The following is a 24,436-nucleotide window of genomic DNA, read 5'->3' as shown; positions in this document are numbered from 1 at the left end:
TTGTTTACAAAGACCTCTCCAAATTGATCACGTGCCAAGTTCAAATGGGAAACACACAGCTGCTTTTCCTTTCCTCTTTACTGTTTCCTCCGCTAGTGTCCCAGTCCCAGCCCTCATCCCTTGTCCCCTGGACACTGAGATACCTCCCAGCTATTCTCCTGCCTGCCTCTGCCCAATGTCCCTCTCTGTCCACTTTTGAGCAGCTCAGATAATGACAATCCTCTGCTCAAAATCCTTTCATAGCATCCTATGAATATAGTCCAAACTCCTTTACTGGATCCTCACATTTTCACTAACAACATTTCCAACCATATCTCTTATCTAGCTATGTGGAATAATTCTCAAAAAAACCTTCCAAAACACCCCTCTTCTCTGTTCACACTATTCCTCATCTCCTTTTGTGTCAGTTTATCAAAATTCCTTCCACGCTTTAAAGCCTAGGTCTGCTTCTTTGTGAAACACTCTGGTAGGCCCTAGCTCAGCTCTCCATCTTCTAGCTCCACATCTATTTCTGCTGTGACACTGTCACCTTCGGCCTCTCACTGCACTTAGTGGTATGTGTCTGTCACTGGGCAGCCAGGCCGGCAGAGGAGAGGCTTTGAAACATTCTCATCACCACCTCGATCCTCAGCAAGGTTAAGTGCCTAACACGAGATCATCACACGTTTGAGAAACAGATTCAAGAAGAATGTACATTTTAACTTCTACGGACGTTAGAAAGTCATAGGCTGATCTGTTTCGATGAAACCTCTAAATTTCACAAAAACATACAGTACCCATCAGAAGTACTATTTTTCCACCAATATTCCCCTCCCTTCCCCAACAGTCCAGTGAGGGGTTTCTTTACCTGTGGCTCATAGCGAATTAGAATGTCGTACTCCATTGAATATGGTATGTTGTCAATGAAAAACTCCAAATAAGCCCCTTCGGGCACTCGGACAAACCCGGCTCCCGTCCAGGAGGGAATCCGGTCCTGGATGTACTGTCGCTCCACTATGCTGACCCCCTAAGGACAAGGCAACAGCACTTACACTTGATTTGAAATGGCATTCAATCACATTGAACAGTCAAAGAAATCCAGAGTCAACCAAAGACCCAAAACTGTGGCTATCTCACATCTATTTTTTATAGTCACATTTTCCCCAGTAGATTGTATAAAGTTTTGATATATAAACAGGAAATTGGTTTCTTTTTAGTTTTGTGGTTGGGGTAGTCGGGGCATTGAAGATGGGACTCAAAGGCTTGGAATATACCTTATATGATATAACTGGGGGAATAAGCATTAACGGAAGAAAACAGGACAACCCAAGGGCTGTCATAAGCCAGCCTAAGAGTGATGAGGCAATTCCCAGATGTTCTACAAGGTTACTGTATTTAATAAATCATAAACATTTAGTGTATTTATTTCTGTCTGGTTCTCTCATTGGCATTAGTTTCAGACTCCAAGTACAAGTGGAGAAACTTGACATGATAACGAATGTTCACTACTGATGAGCTAATTCTGATTAATTATTCATAAGATTATTATGTGATACCTATGGCTGGTCGCCTCCAAAGACAGCTGCTATCAGTTCCTTCATTCCCTGCATGGATCTGTGTGTGGTTTTACTCATCAAGAGGTACAACCTACGTTTTCCCCCTGTGGATCTTGGCTGTCCTTGTGACTTATGATCAACAGAATTTGAGGAAATAATATTCTGGGACTTCTGAGCCCAAGCTTTAAGAAACCTGGCAGCTTCTGTTTCCTCCTTCTTGGAAGCCAGAAGTCATGTAAGAAATCTCGCTATCCCAACTCCACCATGCTGTGAGGAAGCTCAAGAGAGCTGCTCGAAGAGGTCACACGGAGAGAAATGCCCAGCCTGCCTCTAGCTGCTTCGGCCATCCTAGCTAAAGTGCCAGACATACATTTTTAAGTCACTAAATTTTAGGATAATTAGTGAAACAAGCCTGAGTATTTATGAAGTTAGATGAACAAGAACTAACAAGAGCACAAGTAGAGAGAAGAATGGAAGAAAACTTTTTCTCTTAGAGACCAATCTCTTAAACTACAAACCTTACTAGTGAATGCTCCAAAGTCTATTAGTGAGTTATAGATTTTCTCAGCTTTAAATATGACTGTTCTCAAGAAGGCATGATTCTGATCCTTATTTTGTGCTCACTGACCAAAGCTACAAAAACACTTCTAAAATGGCCTCTTTACAAAGTATGTATATACCATTACTACCCCCAAAATGCTGCTTTACCAACCTGCCAAGCATCCCCTACTTACAGGCCCCAAATTGGCTTCTTCTGCTTCATAGATGTAGTGATCCAGGGTGGTGAAGTAGTAACCAGACTCCACTTCATTGCACTGACGTCCGATCATGTGAGGCCGACACGAGCACTGGCCTGACTCTGCAGAGCAACTGCAGGGGAAGAGGTGCCAGGTCAGCAGCCGTCACCGTCTAGTCATGTGTCACTTAACGATGGGGATGTGCTCTGAGAAATGCGGCGTTAGGCGATTGTGTCATCACATGAACATCGCAGAGTGCACTTACACAAACCTAAATGGTGTAATCTGCTACACGCCCAGGCTACATAGCACAGCCACTGCTGTACATGCAGCCCACCGTTGACCGAAAGAGCCTCATGCAGTGCATGACTGTACATAAATTAACTCACTGGAAGCAGGTCTACGTTGGCTGTTAAACATTAAATGGGGCGAGATATTTATGGAGAATTTCCATATTTCCTTCAGAAGATAAACATGTGGAGGAAATGGTGCCTGTGAATGAATCCCAGACTCCTAAGAATGACACTGAACCTCCCCGTGACTTGCTCTTTTTAGTGTTACCTCTCCTGCCCTCTCTTCTCTTATGCTCCACCCCCACTGTGTGGAGGTTTTCCGTAGACATCATGAACTTTCTTGCTATGGTGTTTTACATCTGACTGCAATCGCTTTCACCTCTTTGCTCCTTGTGCCTCTCTCCCCCCCTCTCTCACAGGACAAGCAGTAACAGTCTTCTAACTGGGATCCTTGCTGCCAGACGTGGAACTTCCTGACCCAAACTGTGACCCTCCACACAGCTGCCCAAGTGACCTTTCTAAGATGCATCAACCATGTCGCTTCCTGGCAAAATGGCCTCAGGGAGGTGCACCTGGCCTTCCACACCTGGCCCTTCTCCACCTCTCCTGCCCGTCTCCCTGGACCTCTCCAACCATACTGAACTGCTTGCAGTTTTTCAAACGCACTCGTGATTCTTGACTCTTTGCCTTTGCTTATGTTGTTCCTGCGGCCCTTCTCCCCTGGCAAAGATTCACCGTTCTTCTTTCAAGATTGAGCCCACACATGACCCCTGCTGTGGTGGCATTTCCTGACCACCACCCCCATCCCATAAAATGAACCACATTCTCCTTCATGCCACCACTTCCTTCCTTAAGGGAGAAATGTGGTCTCTTTCACTCTTGTATTCACAACATTACGACAAAGCTTGTCATATACTAGGTCATTAAAGTTGAGGCACTGAGTCTTCAAATGCTACTTCGTTTTCAAAGCCTATCTCAACTTCCAGCCCTGTTGTTTTCAAAGCCTAGCTCAAAGTCTTGTTTGGTTCCCTCCCTCTACCATCCGCAAGAGGCACTTTCTGAGGCCTCAACTGTTCCTCATCTGCATTGTTCTTAAAGACATTTATTGCTTTCTTCCTTGTAGCAAGATTATTGACAGACCGACCTAAGCCCTACTAGACTGTAATCTCCTTGAGGGCCTGGACTGTGCCTCATCCACCACAGCCGCCCCTCCCCACCCTGAGCCTAGCGCTCTGCCCACTGGGGACACTCAGTCAACACTGGTTGAACAAATAAATGCATGAAGGATATGCCTTAAGAACAAAAAATGGAAAAAATAAAAATAGATTTAATATAAATAATAAGCTCTTTTCTTAAAATTAGCCATTACTGTTTAAGGTAATAAAGACCTCTGGATAAACTATAATGCATTCATTTTGTTCTCAGGCTATGTTTCTCTTTGTCTTTTTTCTTAGTATCATGATTTTGTACACAAGGTAAAACCCAAATTACGTGCATCCATTTTTACTTTATTAAACACCAAGCTATGGTTTGGAACTATTACTTTAAAACCATTCTCAAAATTCTTTTTCCCTCATCCCAAAGTTCATCATAAACCAAGTACCTAAGACAAGTTGCATTTCACAGGAAGACAACACTCAGAGGTTTATTAACATGTCCCAAACAGCCCTGGCAGTTCAGCTTAAGTCCTCTTCCTGTACATCATGTTGTTATCCTACAGGAATATGAATTCTTAACATCCTGGAGCCAATTCCCAGGAGAGGAAAGCTCGTTCCAATTAGGACCTAGCCCTCTTTTGGCACAGTCCACCAACAAAAGCCATTTTCAGAAATTTGGGCACCAAAAATTACTTCATATGGACCAAAAAAAAAAAAAAAAAAAAAAAAAAAAATCCTTCTTGCCTCCCCAGTAGACGTTTACTAAGAGAACAAATGCCCAGTGAAGGAGAAAACCAGGTGCTTCACATGCCATCAGAGAACAGCAAGTAAAGGTGAGGATAGAAACACTGGGTAGACTCCTGATGCTGCCTTTTCCCTGCAGCACGATTCCAAATGAGGAACAACTCCCTGAGAACCCGATCATATGCAAGGAGTTCCTCTCACCTCAGCCCTGCCAATCACAAGTCTTTGAGCCCACAGACTTGAACTGTCCTCGCCGACGGGCATGGCCCGGACTCGCCACTGACCCCTCGGTGCGCTCACTCCTGGGGCTCCACCTGCCCCTCTGCAGCTGGCTCGCCCCCAGCTCTCAGTGCTCATTATTCAGCTCCACTCTGGTTCTGTATTTCCAGCTACCAGTGGGACAATGTTTCCATCACTTGCCCAACTGTCGTTTCCGATTCATCTTGTCCTAAACTGCTTGTCACTTCTCACGCTGACTTCTTGCCCTCAGCTTGAGCTCTGCCAGCAGACTGAAAATTCTTCTCATGGTGTAGGTGAGATATAACCTTCTCTTTCCTTGATCCCAACATTTTAAGTCTTACTTCAGAAAGTTTCTCGACTTAGCTGCTTCCTCTCATTGTCACTGCCGCTATCCTAGTCCAGGATGCCACCATCCCATACCTGTTACTCTAGCAACTTCCTGCACTGTCCTCTCAAACTCTTCTCCCTCCCCTGCCCAGTCAGTCCTGCCTACCACAGCCCAACCAGCCTTCCCACGACAGTGGTTTCATTTCACAAACCCACGACTGTTTCTTCTCATCTTACTACACCAAGTCACGGTGCCTCTGCTGGCTTCCTGCAGCCTCCACGACTCATCCTCTGAAAGCAACTCCACTCTTTCTGGCGCCTGCCATCCTCTGCGTTCAGATGAGCCACGCTCCTCACACTCTTGAACAAATGTTTACTGAGCAAATACTGCCCTGGAAGCTGTGTGTCCTGGCACGTTATGCTATGGCACAGAGGAAATCACAGCTCTGTTGAGGAGACTGAGGGAGGCTTCCTAAAACAGGTGGCCCTGAAGCTTGGAGAGGATTTTGATGGGCAGAGAGGACAGGAATGACAGGAGCAAAAAGGGGGTTGAAGGAACGTGAGCAGAGATGGGCAAGATCAGACCAGATCTTGACCACGCCACATCCGTTCCCGTCTCCGCACCTCTACCCGTCCTGTCCCTCCACTGACTACCGGCCACGCCTTTCAAATCTCACTCAGCTTTCACAGATCAAGCTCAAGTCCCACCTCCGCCACAGTGAGATAAAAGATTTATTACATGTAATTACTCTTTTCTGTGTTCAAGTAAAAATCACACCTAATAGAAAAGGTACACTTCACAATTTCTTATGTTCCCTCCACAAATTTCTCTGTAATCTAGATACAGATCCAATTCAGTGAATCAGTAAGGTAGAATAATGACATATAACAAAATAAATGTGGTCCTGTGGTAGGCAGAATAACACCCCTGAAGATGTCCATGTCCTTATCCATGGAATGTGTGGATATGTGGATACATAGGGACTTTGCAGATGTGTTTAAGGTTAAGGGCCTTGAGATGGGGAGATTAGCCTACATTATCCAGGTGAGTCCAATCTAACCACGTGAGTTCTTAAAAGTGGGAGAGGCAAGCAGAGAAGTGAACCAGAGAGCTGTGACATGAGAGACTTTGACCTACCCTTGCTGGCTTTGAAGAGGGAGGGTCCATGTCTCAAGGAACGTGCGCGGCCTCTAGAGGCCAGAAACGGCCCTTAGATGACAGTCAGCAAGAAAATGGGCACATCATCCCACAAGCACAAGGAACTGAATCCTGCCAACAACCCAGACGAGCTGGAAACAGATTCTCTGCCAAAGCCTTCAGAAAGCAACACAGCCCTACCAATATCTTAATTTAGTCCAGAGACACTAAAGTCTGACATCCAGAACTGTAAAATAATAAATTTATGTTGTTTCAAGCCACTAAATTATGGTAATTTGTTATGGCAGCAATAGAAAATGAATACAGGCCCTATGTTTTCTCAATGGGTAAAGGCCAAGATTATTTCTTAAAAACACAGGTTTCTCATAAATATAGAAATTTGCAATGTTTAAAATTTATATTGGAAGAAAAATTCTATTTCATTTAAATAGTGATGAGCAGGGAAAATACTTTAGAGGTTCAACTTTTCTGTTTCTGAGGAATTAGGCAGAAAAAAACATTAAAGGATAAAAGGCATTATTCACAATAACCGACCACTCTGTTCAACACCGACATCTCCTCCATAATTCTGATTACAAATAAGAGTTGATTCCACATTGGTTAGTAATCAGCACCATTCACTTCCTCCCACGATCAGATACACCATAAGCATTCAATATGCTAATGAAAATTAACTTCTGCTCTCTAGTTTCAAAGTCTAATAAACTTCAGTGCTTCATTTATTGAGCACCTACAAGGCTCACTGGGCTGGATGTCAAGGGAGATACAAAAACAAATAAGACACAATCCCTGTCCAGAGAGACCTTTTTAATACAAACAACTGTCATACAAGGCAGAATACAGCAAGTGCTAAAAGAGATGCAGAAGTAATGTGTTGTTGAAACATCAAGAGGGGGTGGGAGTGCTGGGCTTCAAGCCAGATATGAAAGCCCAAAATTTAATTGATGAAATAACTTTGAAGGATGCTGTTAAGATGTTTATATTTTTCAATGGTTTTAAACATTTACAAGTACCATTTACCTAGTAACCACTGCCACAAATTCTTATTTGTACATTAAAGCAGATAACCTATTAGGCAAAACCTTGTTAACTTGGCTTCAGTTACATTCATTAAATTAATTAGGTCTTACTTCTTTAGATATTCAAAAGTTCAGATTAGCTGTCAACATAATAAACACGGATTACTAAGCTTTTGTTGTACTACCAAAAACCCACTCAGCTCATTATACAAAACATTTCAAGCTTTTTCCACTTCAAGTGATTTTTACACTTAATTCTGTCCTTGGTCAAAGTAACTAAAGAGTGTCTGGGATCACATTTACAGATTGCCCCTCCTAAGGAGTGCATATTCAGCTTTTAACATCTTAAAAATTTTTTGTTTCTCAAATTCTTTTACTCAGTCAACATTTACTCAGTGGGCCCAAGGAGAATACTATCAGGTAAAAGATATTTATGAGCACTTGCAACAAATCAATCACCCAGCAAATATTTCCTGAGTGCCGTCTATACACCAAGCGTTCTCCTAGTAGAGTCAGTGCTTCAGGAGACCCAGCCCAATGGACTCCTAGAGAAATTCCTCTTGAGGGAAAACAACTTTGAAAAGTATTACTATAAAACACCGTAGAGTTGCAGGACTAGAAGGCATCATTAAAGATTCTTTTTTTCCCTAGCCAATGATTCCCAAAGACAGGGCATCTCATCAGTCATGCAGGAAAGATCAGATGATTACCTGCTACAAAATCTTTAAAAATTTTTGCTTTACAAACTCTCTTGATGAACACATTCTGGTGTTTATAAATTTTGCAGAAGAGATTAGAAGACAGGCCAGGGGTTGTGTGTGGGTGGAGAGGCAGGAAGTGTACATGGAACAGAGAGAAAAAGAGGAAGGGAGTGTAAGAAACAGAAATCACCAGAGTAAAGGAACATAGGACATTCCTGAATTTGTAACATAAGTCAGAGAATTATGTATGCTACCTTCATTTAATCAAGAAGGACTCTGGGAGTGATGACAGCTTTGAATTGAGGAATCAATTATTAAAGGACTCAACGTGTGTTCTGGGAGTCACAAAGGAAAGTCAGAAAAGTGATTCCATAAGCAGACAGCAGTTTCTCTTTCTTCCCTGCTTTTATGAAGTTATCCTAGCTTTCTCCCCTCTGGAGGTTTTCTAAGAACAGAAATTCACGCTGGAGTGTCACAGGCTACATGCTGTACTGAATCTACTGCATGATCTGGAACAGAACCCAGACAAAGAGGCCAAACAGAACATGTTCTTGCTGCTTAAAATCTCATTCCTTCCCAGGAGACTACTATGGTGTTGGGAAATAATCTAGTAAGAAAGTCAATTTTTGAGTACATGAAGCTTGCTCAATGAATTCAGCGTCTTCTTTCAGGGAAGATTCAGGGCCACAAGGAAACATCTGTCAATTCTCTCAGCAGTCACTTACACTATGTTTACCAGATGTTCTGACTCTGATCCAATAACAGAGACCAAAATTCTTTGACTCAAAGGTGGTTAAACTCCCACAAATTTAACATCTTGCCAAATGCGTATTATGATAATTTTTGGTAGACCTTCAAGCTTTAACTATTTAAGGAATATTGGCATATTTAAGCAACTAAAAATTATTTTATGTAACTTTCATTAATGGACTTAGAAGTTACAAAGAAAAAGGGAAATTTGAAAAGATTCTCTATGCATGCCAAAGTGCATCCATTTTCCATCTTTTAGATTGGCAAAAATTAAAATGTTTGATAATACCAACTGCTAGTGGGGATGGGGAAAAGGTACTTTTGTAACCGCTTCGTAGGAAAATAAAGTGGCACAATCTACATGCCAATCTGACATTTTCTATTAAAATAAAAAATGTGCATGTACTTTGACTTAGCAGTTCTATTATTGAGAACCTAGTCTACAGAGATATCTACAAACATGCATCAAGATCTATCTGCAAGGATATTCACTGCAACATCTTTAAAAAGCAAAAAAGAAGGAAATAATCAAATAAATCGTGGTACTTTCACATGACAGAATACCAAAAAGCTATTAAAAAGAAAGAGGTAGATGAATAGATACTGATATGAAAAAAGTTCTCTAGGTGAATAAAAGCAAGTTTCAAGATATAATACAAACATTACTTTGATTTTTTTTAAAAAGCCAGTAAAGGTAGTAGAAAATCATGGGCTATCTGTTTTTCCTTTGTACTTGTTTAAAAAAAAAAAAAAGAAACAAAAACACCTAACATGTTATTTAAAAAGAAATGAGAAGAAATGCTCATTTTCAACAGGTATATCGAACACTATTACTAAATTCTAGAAAGATACACAGGAAACTAAGATTGGACAAAACACTTTTACTTTTCATTTTATACCTGTCTAAACTGTTTGAATTTTTTTAAAACTATGGGCACACATGGTTTCCATATTTTAAAAAATACTGAAAAATAAAAGTACAAAAACAAGTAACAATACTATTAAAAACTAAGAAACATAAACATAAACCTTCTAGTCTCTACTAGAATGTTTCAAACTTAACTCTTGGAATGAAAAAAATCTTTGAAAACATCGCGACCTCAGGTAGAAGTGATTATCAGGCATCCTAACCAAAGATGAACATGTTTTGAGTATCTTAAGAGACAACAGAACATCGTATTTTTCCTAGAAGCCATGACTTTCCTTGGTGACGGAGTATAAGGGCACAGTGACCTCCACTTACCTATTGTTTAATGCTCCCCCAAGGTCACAGTCACAAGGTCGACATCCATCCAAATCGTTGCTTAATCCCCAATGCTCTGGCTGCAGAACAAAAGATTAAATATCTAAAGGTGGGTTCCTATAATTACACAATAGACCCAGCAAGGAACAAGTTACAGCGTGTTTTAGTTGTTCTACCAAACGTTCATTTTCACCGTGAAAGCAGAAAGCCAACAAAAGGAAGGAGTGTTCGGAAATAAAGAAACCCAAGCTGTGGATCACTGGAGCCAGAGGGTTATACATAACCACATGATAACACCAGATCACAGACTAGTTTCTTTGTCCTGCAAATAACTTTCATCCAACAATTAATATCAACAAGCAGTAAAGCTACCAATTTTCTTCATTAGAATGACTCTGGCGGTAATGGTATTATAGCAAATATTTGGCAGGCCTTTAAATTTTCTCCCAGTTCGGTCAGTCATAATCCCATAAGGAAAGCCTTTGAGGATTTATCTACGTGGGAACACAGCATAAAGCTAGGACTATTCTCACAACTGAGAGGTGAGGAGATCACCGAGTGTTGGGAGCGTTAGAGATGGAAATAAAAAGAAATGGCACAGTATTTACGTGGGAAAGATCTCTTTGCACCTCAAAAATGAGGGGATAAAACCAAGTTCACCAATTTAAATCAGACTTCTAGAAATTTAAAAATATACATTTAGTGGTCATAAACATAATGTGGGGCCAGTGAATTCCTCCCAAATTATAAAAGCAGTACAAGTACGTTATAAAATTTTTTAAAAACTACCCTTACAGGGCCAGCCCTGTGGCTCACTTGGGAGAGTGCAGTGCTGGTAGCGCTGAGGCCACGGGTTCAGATCCTATATAGGGATGGCCGGTGCGCTCGCTGGCTGAGCGTGGTGCAGAGCACACTGTGCCGAGGGTTGTGATCCCCTTACCGGTCAAAAAAAAAAAAAAACCCTTATAATAACTCCACTCAGAATCATTACAGTGAATTTTGGTGTATTTCCTCCCAGATTTTGTTTTCCTTGATGTTTTTTTTCCCCTATGTAATCAAGATACTATTCACATCCTGTGGTTCTTTTTTAGTTAACAGCTTAAGCATTTCCTCATGTTATTATTATTTTCAATGGCAACCAAATATCAAAGTCCCCAAATCTACTTAACTATTTTCCCACTGTTGCTTCAAAGTCGCTTGCTATGATTAACAGAAGATGCAATCGTAACCCCATTACCCTTCCAGGCAGTTTATGTGAAGGTCCAGTTCACACCCAGCACAACGGCACACATTTGCAAGGGAAACATAAACCCACTGCACGCTGGCTCAGACTGCACAGTGGCTGAGATTTTCTTAGGCCTCACTGATATAGTTGTCTTGTGTTTATTCATAACAACACAGCAGATTCTTAAATGCTGACTTTGAATTGTCTTAAAGTTTGCTGCTGTTCTCATAATTAAGGACTTGAAAAATGTTTCAGTCTGTTAAGTCAAGCATGTAAAGTTTATTTATAAACCTTTAAATGTCATTCTTTACTAAATTCATTGCCATAAAAATAAATAAACAAACAAATAAATAAAAGATGCAATGAGTCTTCTACTGAATACAGCTGTCCAATTTTCTGATTATTTCATTAGGACAGATTCCCAGAAGTGGGATTGCTGGGTCAAAGGGTATGCACATTTCTACAGGCTACTGATACTTATCTCCAAAATGCTTTTCACAAAGCATGAACCAGTTGTATTTCCATCAGCAGCAAACAAGTACCAGCATCTCATTATGTCCTCACTAACAATAAGCATTCCTGTTTTCAGAAAGCTGATAATTTTGTCTGCAAAAGTGGTGTTTCATATTTTATTTTACGATTCTAAGAGTGATGGTGACTACCTTGTCAAATTATTCATTAGTAATTCCTATTCTGTGAATTGTCTACTTGTATCTTTTAACATTTACCAATAGAATCCACAATGGCAAAAACCCTTCTCTACTAAAAAACATGTCATATGCACAAACGACCCATCCCATATAATTAGGATTTACCTACCAGACACCGGTCACAATGCTGTCCTGTCACCAGACGCTTACAGTAGCAGTAACCAGTCTCAGAGTCACAAGGATTCCCACCGGGAATCGTTCCCAGAGGATTGCAAGCACAAGCTTTGTTAAAGACAAAATGAAGTAAAGAAACACAAACCAAGTGAGTTCAAAGTAGTAGTTTGGCTTTAGAATTGCAAAGTAAGTGTGTGTGTCTGTGTGTGGGGGGGTATATATTGTGTGTACACGTACACACACACACACACACACACACACACACACACACACACACACACACACCACCCAAACTTTTTAGCAGATGAACTTACATTTACAACCAAATGGATCTTCAGCACTTAAGTCATAGAAGCCTTCTTTGCAAATATCACAACGTTCTCCTTCCACATATAATTTACACCGACACTGACCAGCAATGAGACCAGCAGAAAAATCAGTGTAACTGTCACAAATTCCCCCATTCTGAGAACCAGCTGGGTCACATGTACATTCTAAGAAGAATAAAAAACCCCATGTTAAAAATACCAGGAAACACAATGTATACTTGTATAAGTACATATGTTCTCTTTATCCCTCCAAATCTCACAAAAGTAGACTCAACAAGGCTCAACTACCAAGTAAGTTCCTCTCCCAGCATCCTAGATAGCACGTAAATAACAACACTGGGTCTGCTGTTCAAACTTTGAGCTCTGACAGAAAGATGTTTACTATAGACTATTTAATGTGCAAGGTAGCCTGGAGGAGGTCCCACACGGTGACATTTCCCAACATACGTTCACAGAGATTAGGATCTCGGATGTCCCTCTCCGGGTGCTGGTAGTAAAACGGTTTGCACTGCTCACAGTTGCGGCCCATCGTGTTGTGTTGACAGTCGTCACACACTCCTCCGCTGACATTCCCGGTGGCCAAGTAAACTGCCATGTCAAAGTGGCATGAGCTGGAGTGTTCATTGCAGTTACACTCTGTGTGACAAGACCAATGTCAAGAGGAATTTTTTAAGTCTATTGACCAATGGAGGATGGGGTTGGCGGGAAGGAAAGTCACTTAGGAAACTAGGGACTGAGTTTAGGAAAGACAGCAATCAACACGAAGGCACTCCTGGTGTAAAAGGACACATCTACTGATGACATTGGCTTAAGTCCTAAGTCAGGTTAGAAACCTTAAAAATGTGAACTTTTTGAAATAAAGAGTTATCTGCCCTCTTTGGATGAGAATGAGCTATTAAAAATGGAAAACAGCCTGGGCAGTTAGCTATGTTGGTTAGAGTGCAGTGTTGTAACACCAAAATCAAGGGTTTGAATCCCCGTATTCGCCAGCCGCCAAAAAAAAAAGGAACACCCTTGGGGAAAGTCCCCTTTGCAGCACATAATCAGGAGGAAGGCTGTCATTCCATGCAGGATGCCTCTGGGTGCTGCTCAGTGTGGAACTGATGGAAGTACATTACTCCAAAAGACATTCTCGGTGACACGTTCCTAGGAAAGACCGTGGGCTTCCTGCTCTGACAGACATGGTGGGAAGCACTGGTTCCCTTCCTCCCCATTCCCACCTCCACCCCAGGCCAGGCTCTTTAGTAAGAAGCTCTGATTAGCAGCCATCCAGCCAGCTTTGTCTGGCATAGTCTTTCCCTCCTCTAGTTCTTTCAGCAGTCATGTTGGTCCAACCCAGCTTTAACCATGTCACTCTTGTGCTCAACAGCACATATCAATTCCTCTTGTCTTCTCACAATGAAGCTTAACTCAGCCTGGGCCTCATGGGGCTCTACACTCCAGCCTTCCCACCTGTCTGCCTCTCCCTGCAACAGAACAACCTGCAGAGAGTGACTGCATCTCATCCACTGATGTATCCTCAGTGTCTAGCAGAGTATTGCTTTCAATACACTGGTTGCATTAAACCTTGGAATCATTTCAAGTAGACTATGTGGTAGTCACAAGAATGTCCTTGCAGCCTAGAGCTTCATGTTGTTCTACTGATCTCAATGCCTTCCCACCCCTCCCTCCCCCTCCCTCCCTCTCTCTCTCTCTCTCTCCTCTTTACCTAAGCAACCTTAAGTATTCACCAAGGACCAGTTGGGTTCTACCTACTGACAAAGCCTTGACCATTCTTGTTGATTTCTGAACTTCTACAACAATCCTTTTCAGTGGAGGCAGAGGCAGGCACACCCTTCAAGGGGAGAACAGTATATTAGAACCACTGTGTGGAGTGGACAGGGCTAGTGGTGTTTCTCACTACATCTTTGCCCAGAGAACTCCACTGGGGTGGAGGGATGGAAGTGTGCCAGAGGCTGCAGCTGGGCTGGCATGGAAATAAGGCTGAAAACTTAACTCCATACCTCTTACACCTTAATGATCTACCCTGCCATATTTTTCTTTCAGTTTCTCTCATGGTCTTGCCTTAAAAGCAGGCACAATGTCAGGGACAATATCTCGGTCTTCTACTATAGTTGCCAAGGTACCTGTATCCATGCCAAACCCACTGGTGCTGCTCAGTAAATATTATTAATTTAACTGAATGGGTATTGTTGGTCTCCTAGGAGTATCAGGGTGAAGCTGGGAAAAAGGGTAGAAACTTTTCTTCCCTCTGCAACACAGTACACCGTTATAGTACCTCAAAGCAGCAAACGAATACTGCAGTCCTGATTGACTCAAAATGTCCCTTTGACTGAGACTTACTTTTACAGGCATTGCTGTTTCGTCCTTCAGCAGGTCTCCAAGGTAAGTCATGGTAGAAATCCATGCACAGTTCACAGTTTAAGCCCTTGGTGTTGTGCCTACACATGCAGTGTCCATGCACCTTGAACATCACCAAAATAGGGAAGAGCAAAGTAAGAGATATGCTTAGGGCCAAATTTTCTCCACAACCTATTGAAACTATAGAACCCCTTTTCATCCTAATTTTAAGCTCCCCACAGAGAGGGGTTTGTTAGTTTTTATTTTCTCCCCCCCCCCCCCAGTGAGTTCTGTCTGGTTGATGGCTGTACACCCCATCTCTGAATAGTTCCTATTACATAATAGACGCTCAATAAATATTTTATTGGGTATCTATGAAAAGAACCCAGATGAACAAAGTTAGTTACTTATGGTTTACTTTTTTTAATTAAAAAAACATACAACTAGGTTCTTAAGAGTTTTTAAAAAATCTATTATTATAGAAATCTACAAAAGTTATAATTCAGAACTGAATGCAGACACTCCACCTCCCATTAGTACAAGTGTTACCACTAGGTCAGATAACCATTTTTTTAAAAAGATTTTGTTTGCTTGCTTTTTAAAAATTTTTATTTTGTTTTTTACTCAGGCACAACCCTTAAAATTTTTTTTTCAACAAAAAGAAAATTTTAAAAATTTAACACATTTACATTTTTTTTCCTTTTAAGTAACGAAATGTTAAAGTCACAAAAAGATATAAGTTAATTAGCTTCATGAAGGGTCCATGATGCACTACCTTGTGTTGTGTCACTGGAAGGCATGATTAAGACCCTGCAGGCATATAACGGATAAATGGATTATTTAGGTCCACCAAATATGCAGGTACATGGGCACCTCACCTTAACACTAATTTCTACAGGATGGAATTCAGGAACAGGACAGACATATCCATGCTGGAGCCATCCTGACAGGATCACAGTTAGCAGAAGACTAAAATCCTCTCATTTTCCAGGTGGTTTTACATAAACAGAAAAACAGTTGAAAAGCACATACCACAAGACACTGGAGTGTCTGAATAAACAGTACAGCATTGTGAGACCCATCATAGTGCCCTGATGTTAGCTACACTGCAGACCTGTTACACTGCAAAGTGAATATAATCTACCTAGCACTCTCTGAAAGATGTAGCAATAAGATCAGAGAGACACTCCCTTCTTCTGTTAAAATCCAACTTTGTTTATGCAATAAAAATTCTAACTGGAGTAAAAGGAAGATATACATTTCAGAAAGGTTGAATACACCCACGTCTGCACCTTCTCTGACAAGAACAACAATCTTTGAAAAGGCCAACAGCAGGTAAGCGAGGCACACCTGCCATCAAGAAGGGAAGCCCACAGCTTAGGGGGAGGAGCCCTGGGGCAGAGTCAAGAGATCTGGGTTTGAGTTCCCACCTGCTTAGGGCCCTTTACTTAGGACCCTCTAGCAAATTACTTAATGCTTGATCTCTTCTACCAAGGATAGTTAGTCTAGGTGATCTCCTAAGTCCTAGCTGGCTTTAAAATCCTATAAGTTTGTAAGAATTCTCCTAGAAACTGGCTGAATATCCTAACCCTCTCTATCCATTTGGCAAATCACCCAAATCCCAAATTTCAAAACACATATAATTTGCAAACATGACATAAAAGTTGGAAAGGAATGAAACTAGAAGGAAAAGATAGAAAGAAACTCTACTTGATCCCTAAAAGGATATCCCATGGGTCTGGGTTAAAATTTCCAGTTTCTTTGGGCTGGGATGAATTTATGCCTTCTAACATAAAGACTGAAAGCTTGCGGTTTTTAATCTTCTCTCATGTAAAGGCAGATTCAATTGTTATTTAGACAACTTTTAATCCTTGTTGAGTAAAATATCTAATTTAGCAATAGCCTGCAGCAACAAGTTCCAAAAATTAATCCAGTGTTTATGAAATGAGCAGCCTGTACATTCTCATAGTCCAAGAGACTCTTCAAAGAGAAAATCAACAATCAACCAGCAGTATGGTTCAAAGGGCTAAAAGTAAGTATGGAAAAGTAAAACCCCTGGAAAATGTGAAAGGCTTAAGGTAAGACTAGCTTCAATTTGCATTTGAGAATCACTCATATAATGGAGAAAGCCACAAGGAGAGCTTCCTTACCATTCCTTCGACTTCTTCACTGAATCCATCCACAGGGGCACATTCGCTGGCATGGCCGTAGCAGAAACAGTTTCCTCGAACCACCATATCATAAACTGCGTAATAGTACTTTTCTCTGATTTCCATTCTCGAATCCAAAAGGTTATCTCCCAAAGTATGCAGTTTCACGAACTTGATTCTCAAGTTGGTGATTTTTAATAGATCTATGAAGGTCAAAAAGAAGATGAAAAACCTGATCAAATAATCAAGAATTCTTTTTGTAGCTGTACATCATTTCTCTTTAAGAAAAGCATGGCAAATGAAAATAGGTTAAATAAAGTTTACCCCCCTCCCCGCTATGATCTGGATGACCACAACAGTAAAGCTTAACATAACGTGACAGTCCCTGAAAGATGGAAAGATTACTACTTTCTCATCAGTTTCACAGGAATGTCTATTTTGTGATAGATTTGTTTGCAGACCAACATTTCAGGAAGAAGTGTGAAAGTGGAGAAATTATAAGAATGCAGTTGCATGACTGAAAAACCCACTGGCACATAGTATCTAGGGTATTGCAGTACCGTCTGGTTCCCACCATAATTAGCGTTGGTCTCAAAATCAGAAAATTCCATTCAGGTGGGGAAGCCTTTATCAAAGCATTCCAATTCTCATTATTATTATAAGATAGTTAGGGAGTTATTTTTGTGTCTATTTTTGGAGGGGAAAATACTATCTGAAATTTTCTACCACTTAAATAAAATCCAAGTTACCAAAATAGATTTAACACTATTAACTACAAGGCAGGGAGAAAATATCTCAACCAAGTTTTTAAGCAATATTTCCATCTACAGGGCACTGGCAAAAAAAAGGAAAACATTTAAATCTATAACTTTTTTTTGTCCTAGTTTTATAAAACATTTCCACATTTATCAATATAATACAGTGAAGTAAGGATAAAGGGGCTTAGAACTAGGCATCACATATTGCTGGGGCCAATTATTTTTTCCTGAACACAAGTTACATATAAACCAGTATCTCTTATTTTCTCTTGTTTCATCCTAGGTCTGTACACCTATGCTTACTGCAGAAGCTGGGCCATCAGTTACATTCCACAGTAACTGGATAAACCAAGAGCTGTTCAACCTTCCCCACCTGTGTTTTCATTAATTAGTAAGTTGTTCTTACTTAAGTGGATCCCAAGAGTTTGATTAGTCCATCTGCCCTCTCATTTAGCTGAAATTGTAGAATGAAATTGCCCCTAACTTTGCTTTCATCTATGTTGATACATTCTTATAATTTACAACACAAGATAACAGGGTGGTGGCCAGCGCATCAGATACTTTTAAAACCTAAATACAACTTTAAATACTTATATCTGCATAGCTTACAATGAAGACTATAGAAATGGCTGCGGGTGAAAAGGGAAAGTCCATATGTTAAACTTAGGCTCTTTGTAAAACCAAAAACTAAACAGAGAAACCGTGGTACTTCTTGGCTGAATGGCAGTTATGATGCCAACATTTCCTCCTGCACAAATTCTCCTGCACACAATGAGCACAAGCGCCTATTGACGAGAGGCCAGGAAACAAACTTGAAGGGCAGCTGGAGTATTTAGAAACCCTTGAACTGATCTTTGTGGAAGCCCTCAGGAGGGCAAGTATGGTCCCCCCACTCTCTCCTGCCACAGTTAACAACTAAGCCTCGTATTGACGGCTGTTCTAAGAGGCAGATCACTTTTGAAGTGAGTCTCAGAGGTCTGTACAATAGGGACAACTAAAGGGATATTGTTCCTCTGATTACAAAGTAAATCAAAAGCGTGATCGGCTAACATGAATGCTTCCGTAATATAGAAATGGATGTTCTGATGCCATTTAACAACAAAAGACAAGAGAATTAAAACTGTAAGAGCAACACATTCCCTGAGTCCCACAAATTCCACCTAAAAGGAAGCAGATGGTGAGTCCCTTAGGGACTCAGGAAGCGTTTGACCTGGAGCCCACGTGAACATTTTTCACAACTGGGTTTTGAGACATGAAGGGAAGACCTCACAGCTTACTCAGAAACAGGCACAGGACTGGACAAGCCATTAAATATTTGTTTTACAATAGAATGAATGAGTAAATTACAGACCGGGGGCAGTCTGGGCCACATGTAAAGTTAATTTAAATGGGAAAGCAGCACTTTTCTGGGAATAATCTCTCAACTTTTCCACTCTGCTCATCCACGCTTTGAGCTTGGAAGTTCTGTGGGCCTTGGTTAGAAAGAGAGCCATGCACAGCTGGGAAAGACCAGCAAGAATCAGCCCTGCCTCTACTCAACTGATTGCATTTTAGTAGCGGGGGAGGCAGGCTCACCCTTTCACTCTGACACACAGGACCAGTTCTCCACGAGACCCAATCCCCAGCAGACGGCAACAGCGGCAAAGCAATAATAGCAGCAACTTCAATTTATTGAACACTTTCTACGTCAGGCATTTTGGTTTGTTGTTTATATATAGCAACTCATTGTACCTTAAGGTTAACATTACTACTTCCATTTGTAGATGAGAAAAAAAGGCTTAAAAAAAAGTTTTAGGTAAATTATTTGCCTCAGGTCACATAGCTACAATATAATGGAACTGGAATTTAAACCCAGGTCTGACTCCAAAGCCCATTCTTTTAATTACTGGCACATTCTGCCTTCCAAGATCAAAATGTAATTGTGTAATAACATAAGCATAGTTGTGGAATGTTGGAAACAGCTCTGAACTGAACATCATCATATATGCGTTCAAGATCTGCCTGCCATTTAGTAGCCATATCACCTTACGCATGTTATTCCAACTCACTGAGCCTCAGTTTACTCATCTATTAAGTGGAAATATAAGCCTTGCCTTATTGAGTACATTAACCATGGCCAAGACTTCTGATTTCCCCTCAGTATTCTTTCTTCACTTCTTCCTTTGACAGTAAGAGTCTAGACAAGTTTTAGCAGAGCATATGGCCAGCTAGCTAGAGGTGTTTCCCAGTGTCTCCTTTAGGGGAGCTAGGTGACTAATTTTGGCCAATGGGATGTGAACAGAATTGACATGTACAACTTCCATGTCTCACCTTTAAACGGAATTTGCTTGCCCCCCCACTTCCTCCTTTCCCACAGATTCAGACAAGGACACAGTAGTGGTGGTCTAACTCTAATCATGTGGACAAAGTCTACAAGACAGAAGGAAGCTGGGAACCTGGGTGGTTTACGGCTAGGCTTGCCAGATTTAGCAAAATAGAGGACACTCAAACTGAATTGCAAATTAGCAGTTCATCATTTTTTAGTATAAGTATGTCTCAAATATCACATGGGATAGTTATACTAACCACAAAAATTGCATGGGACATTCTTGTACTAGTCACAGATATTATGTGGGATACAGTTATACTAAAAAAATTTGTTGTTTGGGCCGGCCCGGTGGCGCACTGGATAGTGCGCCGCTTGGGAAGCGCGGCGGCGCTCCCGCCCGAGGGTTCGGATCCCACATACAGACTGGTTCCCGCTCACTGGCTGAGCGAGGCGCGGGGGCAACACCGAAGGTTGCGATTCCGTTGCCAGTCCCGGTCCGGTACAGGAGCAACACTGAGGGTTGCGATCCGTTGCCGGACACGGAAAAAGACAAAAAAAAAAAAAAAAAAAAAATTGTTGTTTATCTGTAATTCAAATTTAACTAGGCATCATCCTGTATTTTATCTGGTAAGCCTACATGCAGTAATCAAGCTACATTTCTTCTCTGGAAATCCCTCTGGTTGATTTCATAAAAGAGAAATAGACTTCCATTTTAGTTGAACTGTATTTTTTGGGACATTTTGTTACAACAGCTTAATCTATACCCTAATTAATATACTGAGCAATAAAATAAATAAGGTATTATGATCAGCATATATGAGTACTTATGACAAATTTTTGTTCTTATCAAAATGTGTTCCCCATCAGTGAAGACTTTGATTACAGCTAATTTCCACAGCCTCTCATAAGATACTGCAGAGGAAGGAGGAAAACAAAGAAGGTGAATTTGGCACTGAATATTTAGATTCTGGGCAGCAGTGCTCTGGGTGAGACTTTTTCCTTGATTACTATTTCCCATCAAAGCTTTTTGTTGAAAACAAGCTTACTCTGTATCCTTGGGCTATAAGGATCTTCTATTCTGAAAGCAGGATCTAAAGCACGAAATATCACCTAAAAATAGATATAAGAATAATTGGTATTTTTGCAATGAATAAAAAGTAGATTTGCAAGTAGAATGTAAAACAAAGAAGCAAACCTCTCCTTCCGTTGAGGGTTCAATGTCAGAATATCGTGAATCACAAATTATATCATCAACTTTCTTCATGGGGCCAGTTGAAATGCCTGGAAATGAGCTCTCACAGTCATAGGCAAAGTATCTGTACACGCCCCAGGTCTTCCCAAAGTCTGATGATCGTTCTATCAGCATCGCAGCTGGACGGAATGTCTGAAGGCAGGGAGCAAAAGTCTCATTTGATGTTTTTTCATTGGTAATCTGTATTTTTTTAAATCTCAGATGAAAATGTCACTTAACTGTGTGCCATAAGCCCTAACTGCATGTGGTTGGTATTTCAGACTGTGACTGGATTTCAAATACTTCAAGCTGTTCCATGGAGCCTCTTCTTGCAAGGAAAGTGTCTAGTCCCTAAATTTTGCACTTTTTCTCCACCCTACTAGATTAGTAAGCTGTTTCTTTTTAGAAGCTGATTATAAACAGGCCTTAAAAGCAAACAAGCTTTGGTATATTTACTCACCATGACCATAATATGACCGGTTGAGTGCTCATTCTTTCATTTGTTCATTTAATCATTCAATAGATGTATGATGACTGTCTACTCAGTACCAGACAGTGGCTTATCTGCTGTCTATATGCTATACATAGTCCAATGAGATACAGATATGGGTATAAATGATTTACAAGACAATATGTCAAACACCATGGTAGAGTCACATGCTTTGGGAAAACAAGGAGGAATTAACTCAAGAAGCTGGGGAATCCAGCAATTCCACTGTTAGATATATACCCAAAATAATTGAACACGGGATTCAAACAGATACTTGTACATGAATGTTCATAACAGCACTATTCACAATAGCCAAAAGGTAGGAACAATCCAAGTGTCCATCAGTTAATGAATGGATAAATGAATGTGGTATATACACACAACAGAATATTATTCAGCCATAAAAAGCAATGAAATTCTGATACTTGCCAAAACATAGATGAACCTTGAAAGTATTATGCTAAGTGAAATAAGCCACAAAAGGACAATACTGTATGATTACACTTATATGAAATATCTAGCATAGGCAAGTAGACAGAGACAGAAAGTGGATCGGAGATTACCAGGGGCTGGGGGGATGGGGCAATGGGGAGTTGCTTAATGGCTACAGAGTATCTGTTTGGGGTGATAAAAAAGTTCTGGAAATAGATAATGGTAATGGTTGAACGACATTGTGAATATACCTAACGCCACTGAATTATACTTAAAATGGCTAAAATAGCAAATTTTATGTTATTCATATTTTATCACACCAAAGAAAAAGCTAAGGGATGCTTCACAGGGAAGATGACATTAAACTGGACTTTAAAAGAGTAACAAGGTGTTTTCCAGGCAGGGGTTGGAGGTGGCTACAGGTGGCAGAAGAGGTTGGTTAGGGCAGGAAGGAAGGAATTTGTTTGCCATGCTAAGGGGTTTACTTTGTCTTAGTGCCATGAAAGGGGGACACTGAACAAGTGAAGAAGACAGGGTGAAAGGATCAGATTGCACTTTAGAAAAAGAATTCTTTCAGCAGTTATTGGACATGGAAAAAACAAGATACAGGGAAACCAAGTGATAGAAAAAAAGATGAAGATCTTAACTCAAATAGAGAAAAAGGGACGGACTTGACCACTCTGAAAATTTAGTGAAGGTGGAGTATATTGAATTACACTTGGTGATTAATTAGGTTTCAGTGGAAAGGGAGGGAGAGGAAAGGAACAGAAGCAGCTGAGCTTGGGCAGCCGGGTAGATGTGTTGCCAATGACAAGGACATGGAAGAGGAGCGAAGGCTTTTGGTTTTGGGCTAGTTTACACATGAGGTGTCCACAAGGAGACAAACACTGGACAAGTGGTCTGGCGCTCAGCTGTGAGAAGGGGTTTGAAACATAGATTTGGGGAGTCACTTTATACACATAACATCTTAAACCTCCAAGTATATGATGTCACAAAAAAAAAAAGAAAAAAAGCAAAGGGCAAGATAAAGAGAGCCAAGTTCAGTCCTCCAGGACAACACGTCAGTGAGGGGCCAGACAAAGGAAGGACAGTGGTGCCGGTAACACTAATCACATTATTTCATTTAACGCTCTAAACCTTCTATTATGGGCTGATTCTTGTCCCCCCCAAATTCACATACTGAAGACCTAACTCCATACTTCATAAAGGGAGAATATGTGGAGACAGGGTCTTTAAAGGGGTAATGAAGGTACAATGAGGTCGTCAGGGTGGGCTCTAATCCAGTGTGACTGGTGTCCTTATAAGAAGAGGAAATTAGCACACACGTGTACAAAGGGAAGACCAAGCGAAGACGCCGGGAGAAGACAGCTTCGATAAGCCAGGGAGAGGGACCTCAGAAGAAACCAACCCTGCCAACACCCTTATGTCAGATTTCTAGCCTCTAGAACTGTAAAAAACCATTTCTGTTGTTTAAGCTACCCAGTCTGTGGTACTTTGTCATGGCAGCCCTAGGAAACTAACACACCCCCACAGGACATGTGCCTTACAGATGAGGAGACTGAGGTTCAGTGACATTATTGACTTGCCAGTTAGATTCAAATCCCGACTGAAGAACAAATCTACCCTTCTCCCTCACTGGCTGGTGGCACACTTGAAGGCTGGGAACTTAGTGTCAGAAAGGAAAGGGAAAAAAGAATCCTCAAAACCAAGGCAGGATGGTGACTCAGGAGGGTACAGTGAGCAGGGTCAACTGGAGACGAGAGAAGAAGCTGAACGAGCAGTAAAGACAGGCAAATGGGCAAATGCTTCAGCCCTGACAAACACGGTGGGCGCGTTTTGGGAAGTGGAGTCAGACCACAACAGAGGAAGATCAAAGCAACGCGAAGCCGACCCGGAAAACAGAGCCTGAAGAAGGAGGCTCGCTCCTGAATTAAAACCAACACTTGATGGAAGTTTGGGCGAGCAGTAATGGTGGAAACTGGCACCGGCCAGACTTCCCTTCTTCTTCCTTAGTTATGGCCTTTTTCTCTGATAGAAGGAGCCAAGGGTAAGAACATGAAAGATTATATTTTGACAGGATCTTTCACTTATTTACAAGTTGCTCATGTTCTTATTTTTGACCTACCCAGGAATATAAGAAAATGATACTTTATTAAAAACACAAGAGAATTAAACTAGGAATTTTAAAGGGGGAAAAACCCCAATGACTAATGGAACCATGTGGGACAAGCAGGCACAGCAAACTCCCCTGGGACCAGGCTCCTGGCTGTGAGACTTGGGGAGGGGCTGGGAGGGGCAAGCTAGTCTGATGTCCTTGTGTCAAATAGGGGCGGAGAGGAAAAGCACAAAAGCCAGTTCTGGCTGTGCTTCCTTCTCCCTCCCTTCTGGAAACTTCTAAGTTCCCAAGGGCCACTGGCTAGTCATCCAACTTCCTGTGGAGCTAA

The 24,436-nt window shown here is 41.1% G+C and overlaps 1 protein-coding gene across 2 annotated transcripts in view; it reads right to left on the bottom strand.

Moving 5' to 3' along the window:
- Positions 1–24,436, bottom strand: part of LAMB1 (laminin, beta 1) — a 71,728-nt gene that overhangs the window by 36,713 nt on the left and 10,579 nt on the right. For both annotated transcript variants that reach the window (XM_008567364.1, XM_008567362.1), the window contains exons 6-15: positions 21,035–21,223; positions 20,886–20,949; positions 16,774–16,976; positions 14,627–14,747; positions 12,731–12,919; positions 12,269–12,448; positions 11,950–12,062; positions 9,906–9,985; positions 2,270–2,405; positions 848–1,006 (exon numbers count right to left, since the gene is read on the bottom strand). In XM_008567364.1, coding sequence (XP_008565586.1) covers positions 848–1,006; positions 2,270–2,405; positions 9,906–9,985; positions 11,950–12,062; positions 12,269–12,448; positions 12,731–12,919; positions 14,627–14,747; positions 16,774–16,976; positions 20,886–20,949; positions 21,035–21,223 — 1,434 coding nt within the window. The remainder of the gene's footprint in view (positions 1–847; positions 1,007–2,269; positions 2,406–9,905; positions 9,986–11,949; positions 12,063–12,268; positions 12,449–12,730; positions 12,920–14,626; positions 14,748–16,773; positions 16,977–20,885; positions 20,950–21,034; positions 21,224–24,436) is intronic.

This window comes from Galeopterus variegatus, unplaced genomic scaffold (genome assembly GCF_000696425.1).
Source record: "Galeopterus variegatus unplaced genomic scaffold, G_variegatus-3.0.2 Scaffold313, whole genome shotgun sequence".
Classification (NCBI taxonomy): domain Eukaryota; kingdom Metazoa; phylum Chordata; class Mammalia; order Dermoptera; family Cynocephalidae; genus Galeopterus; species Galeopterus variegatus.
This window is presented reverse-complemented; position numbering and strand designations above follow the sequence as displayed.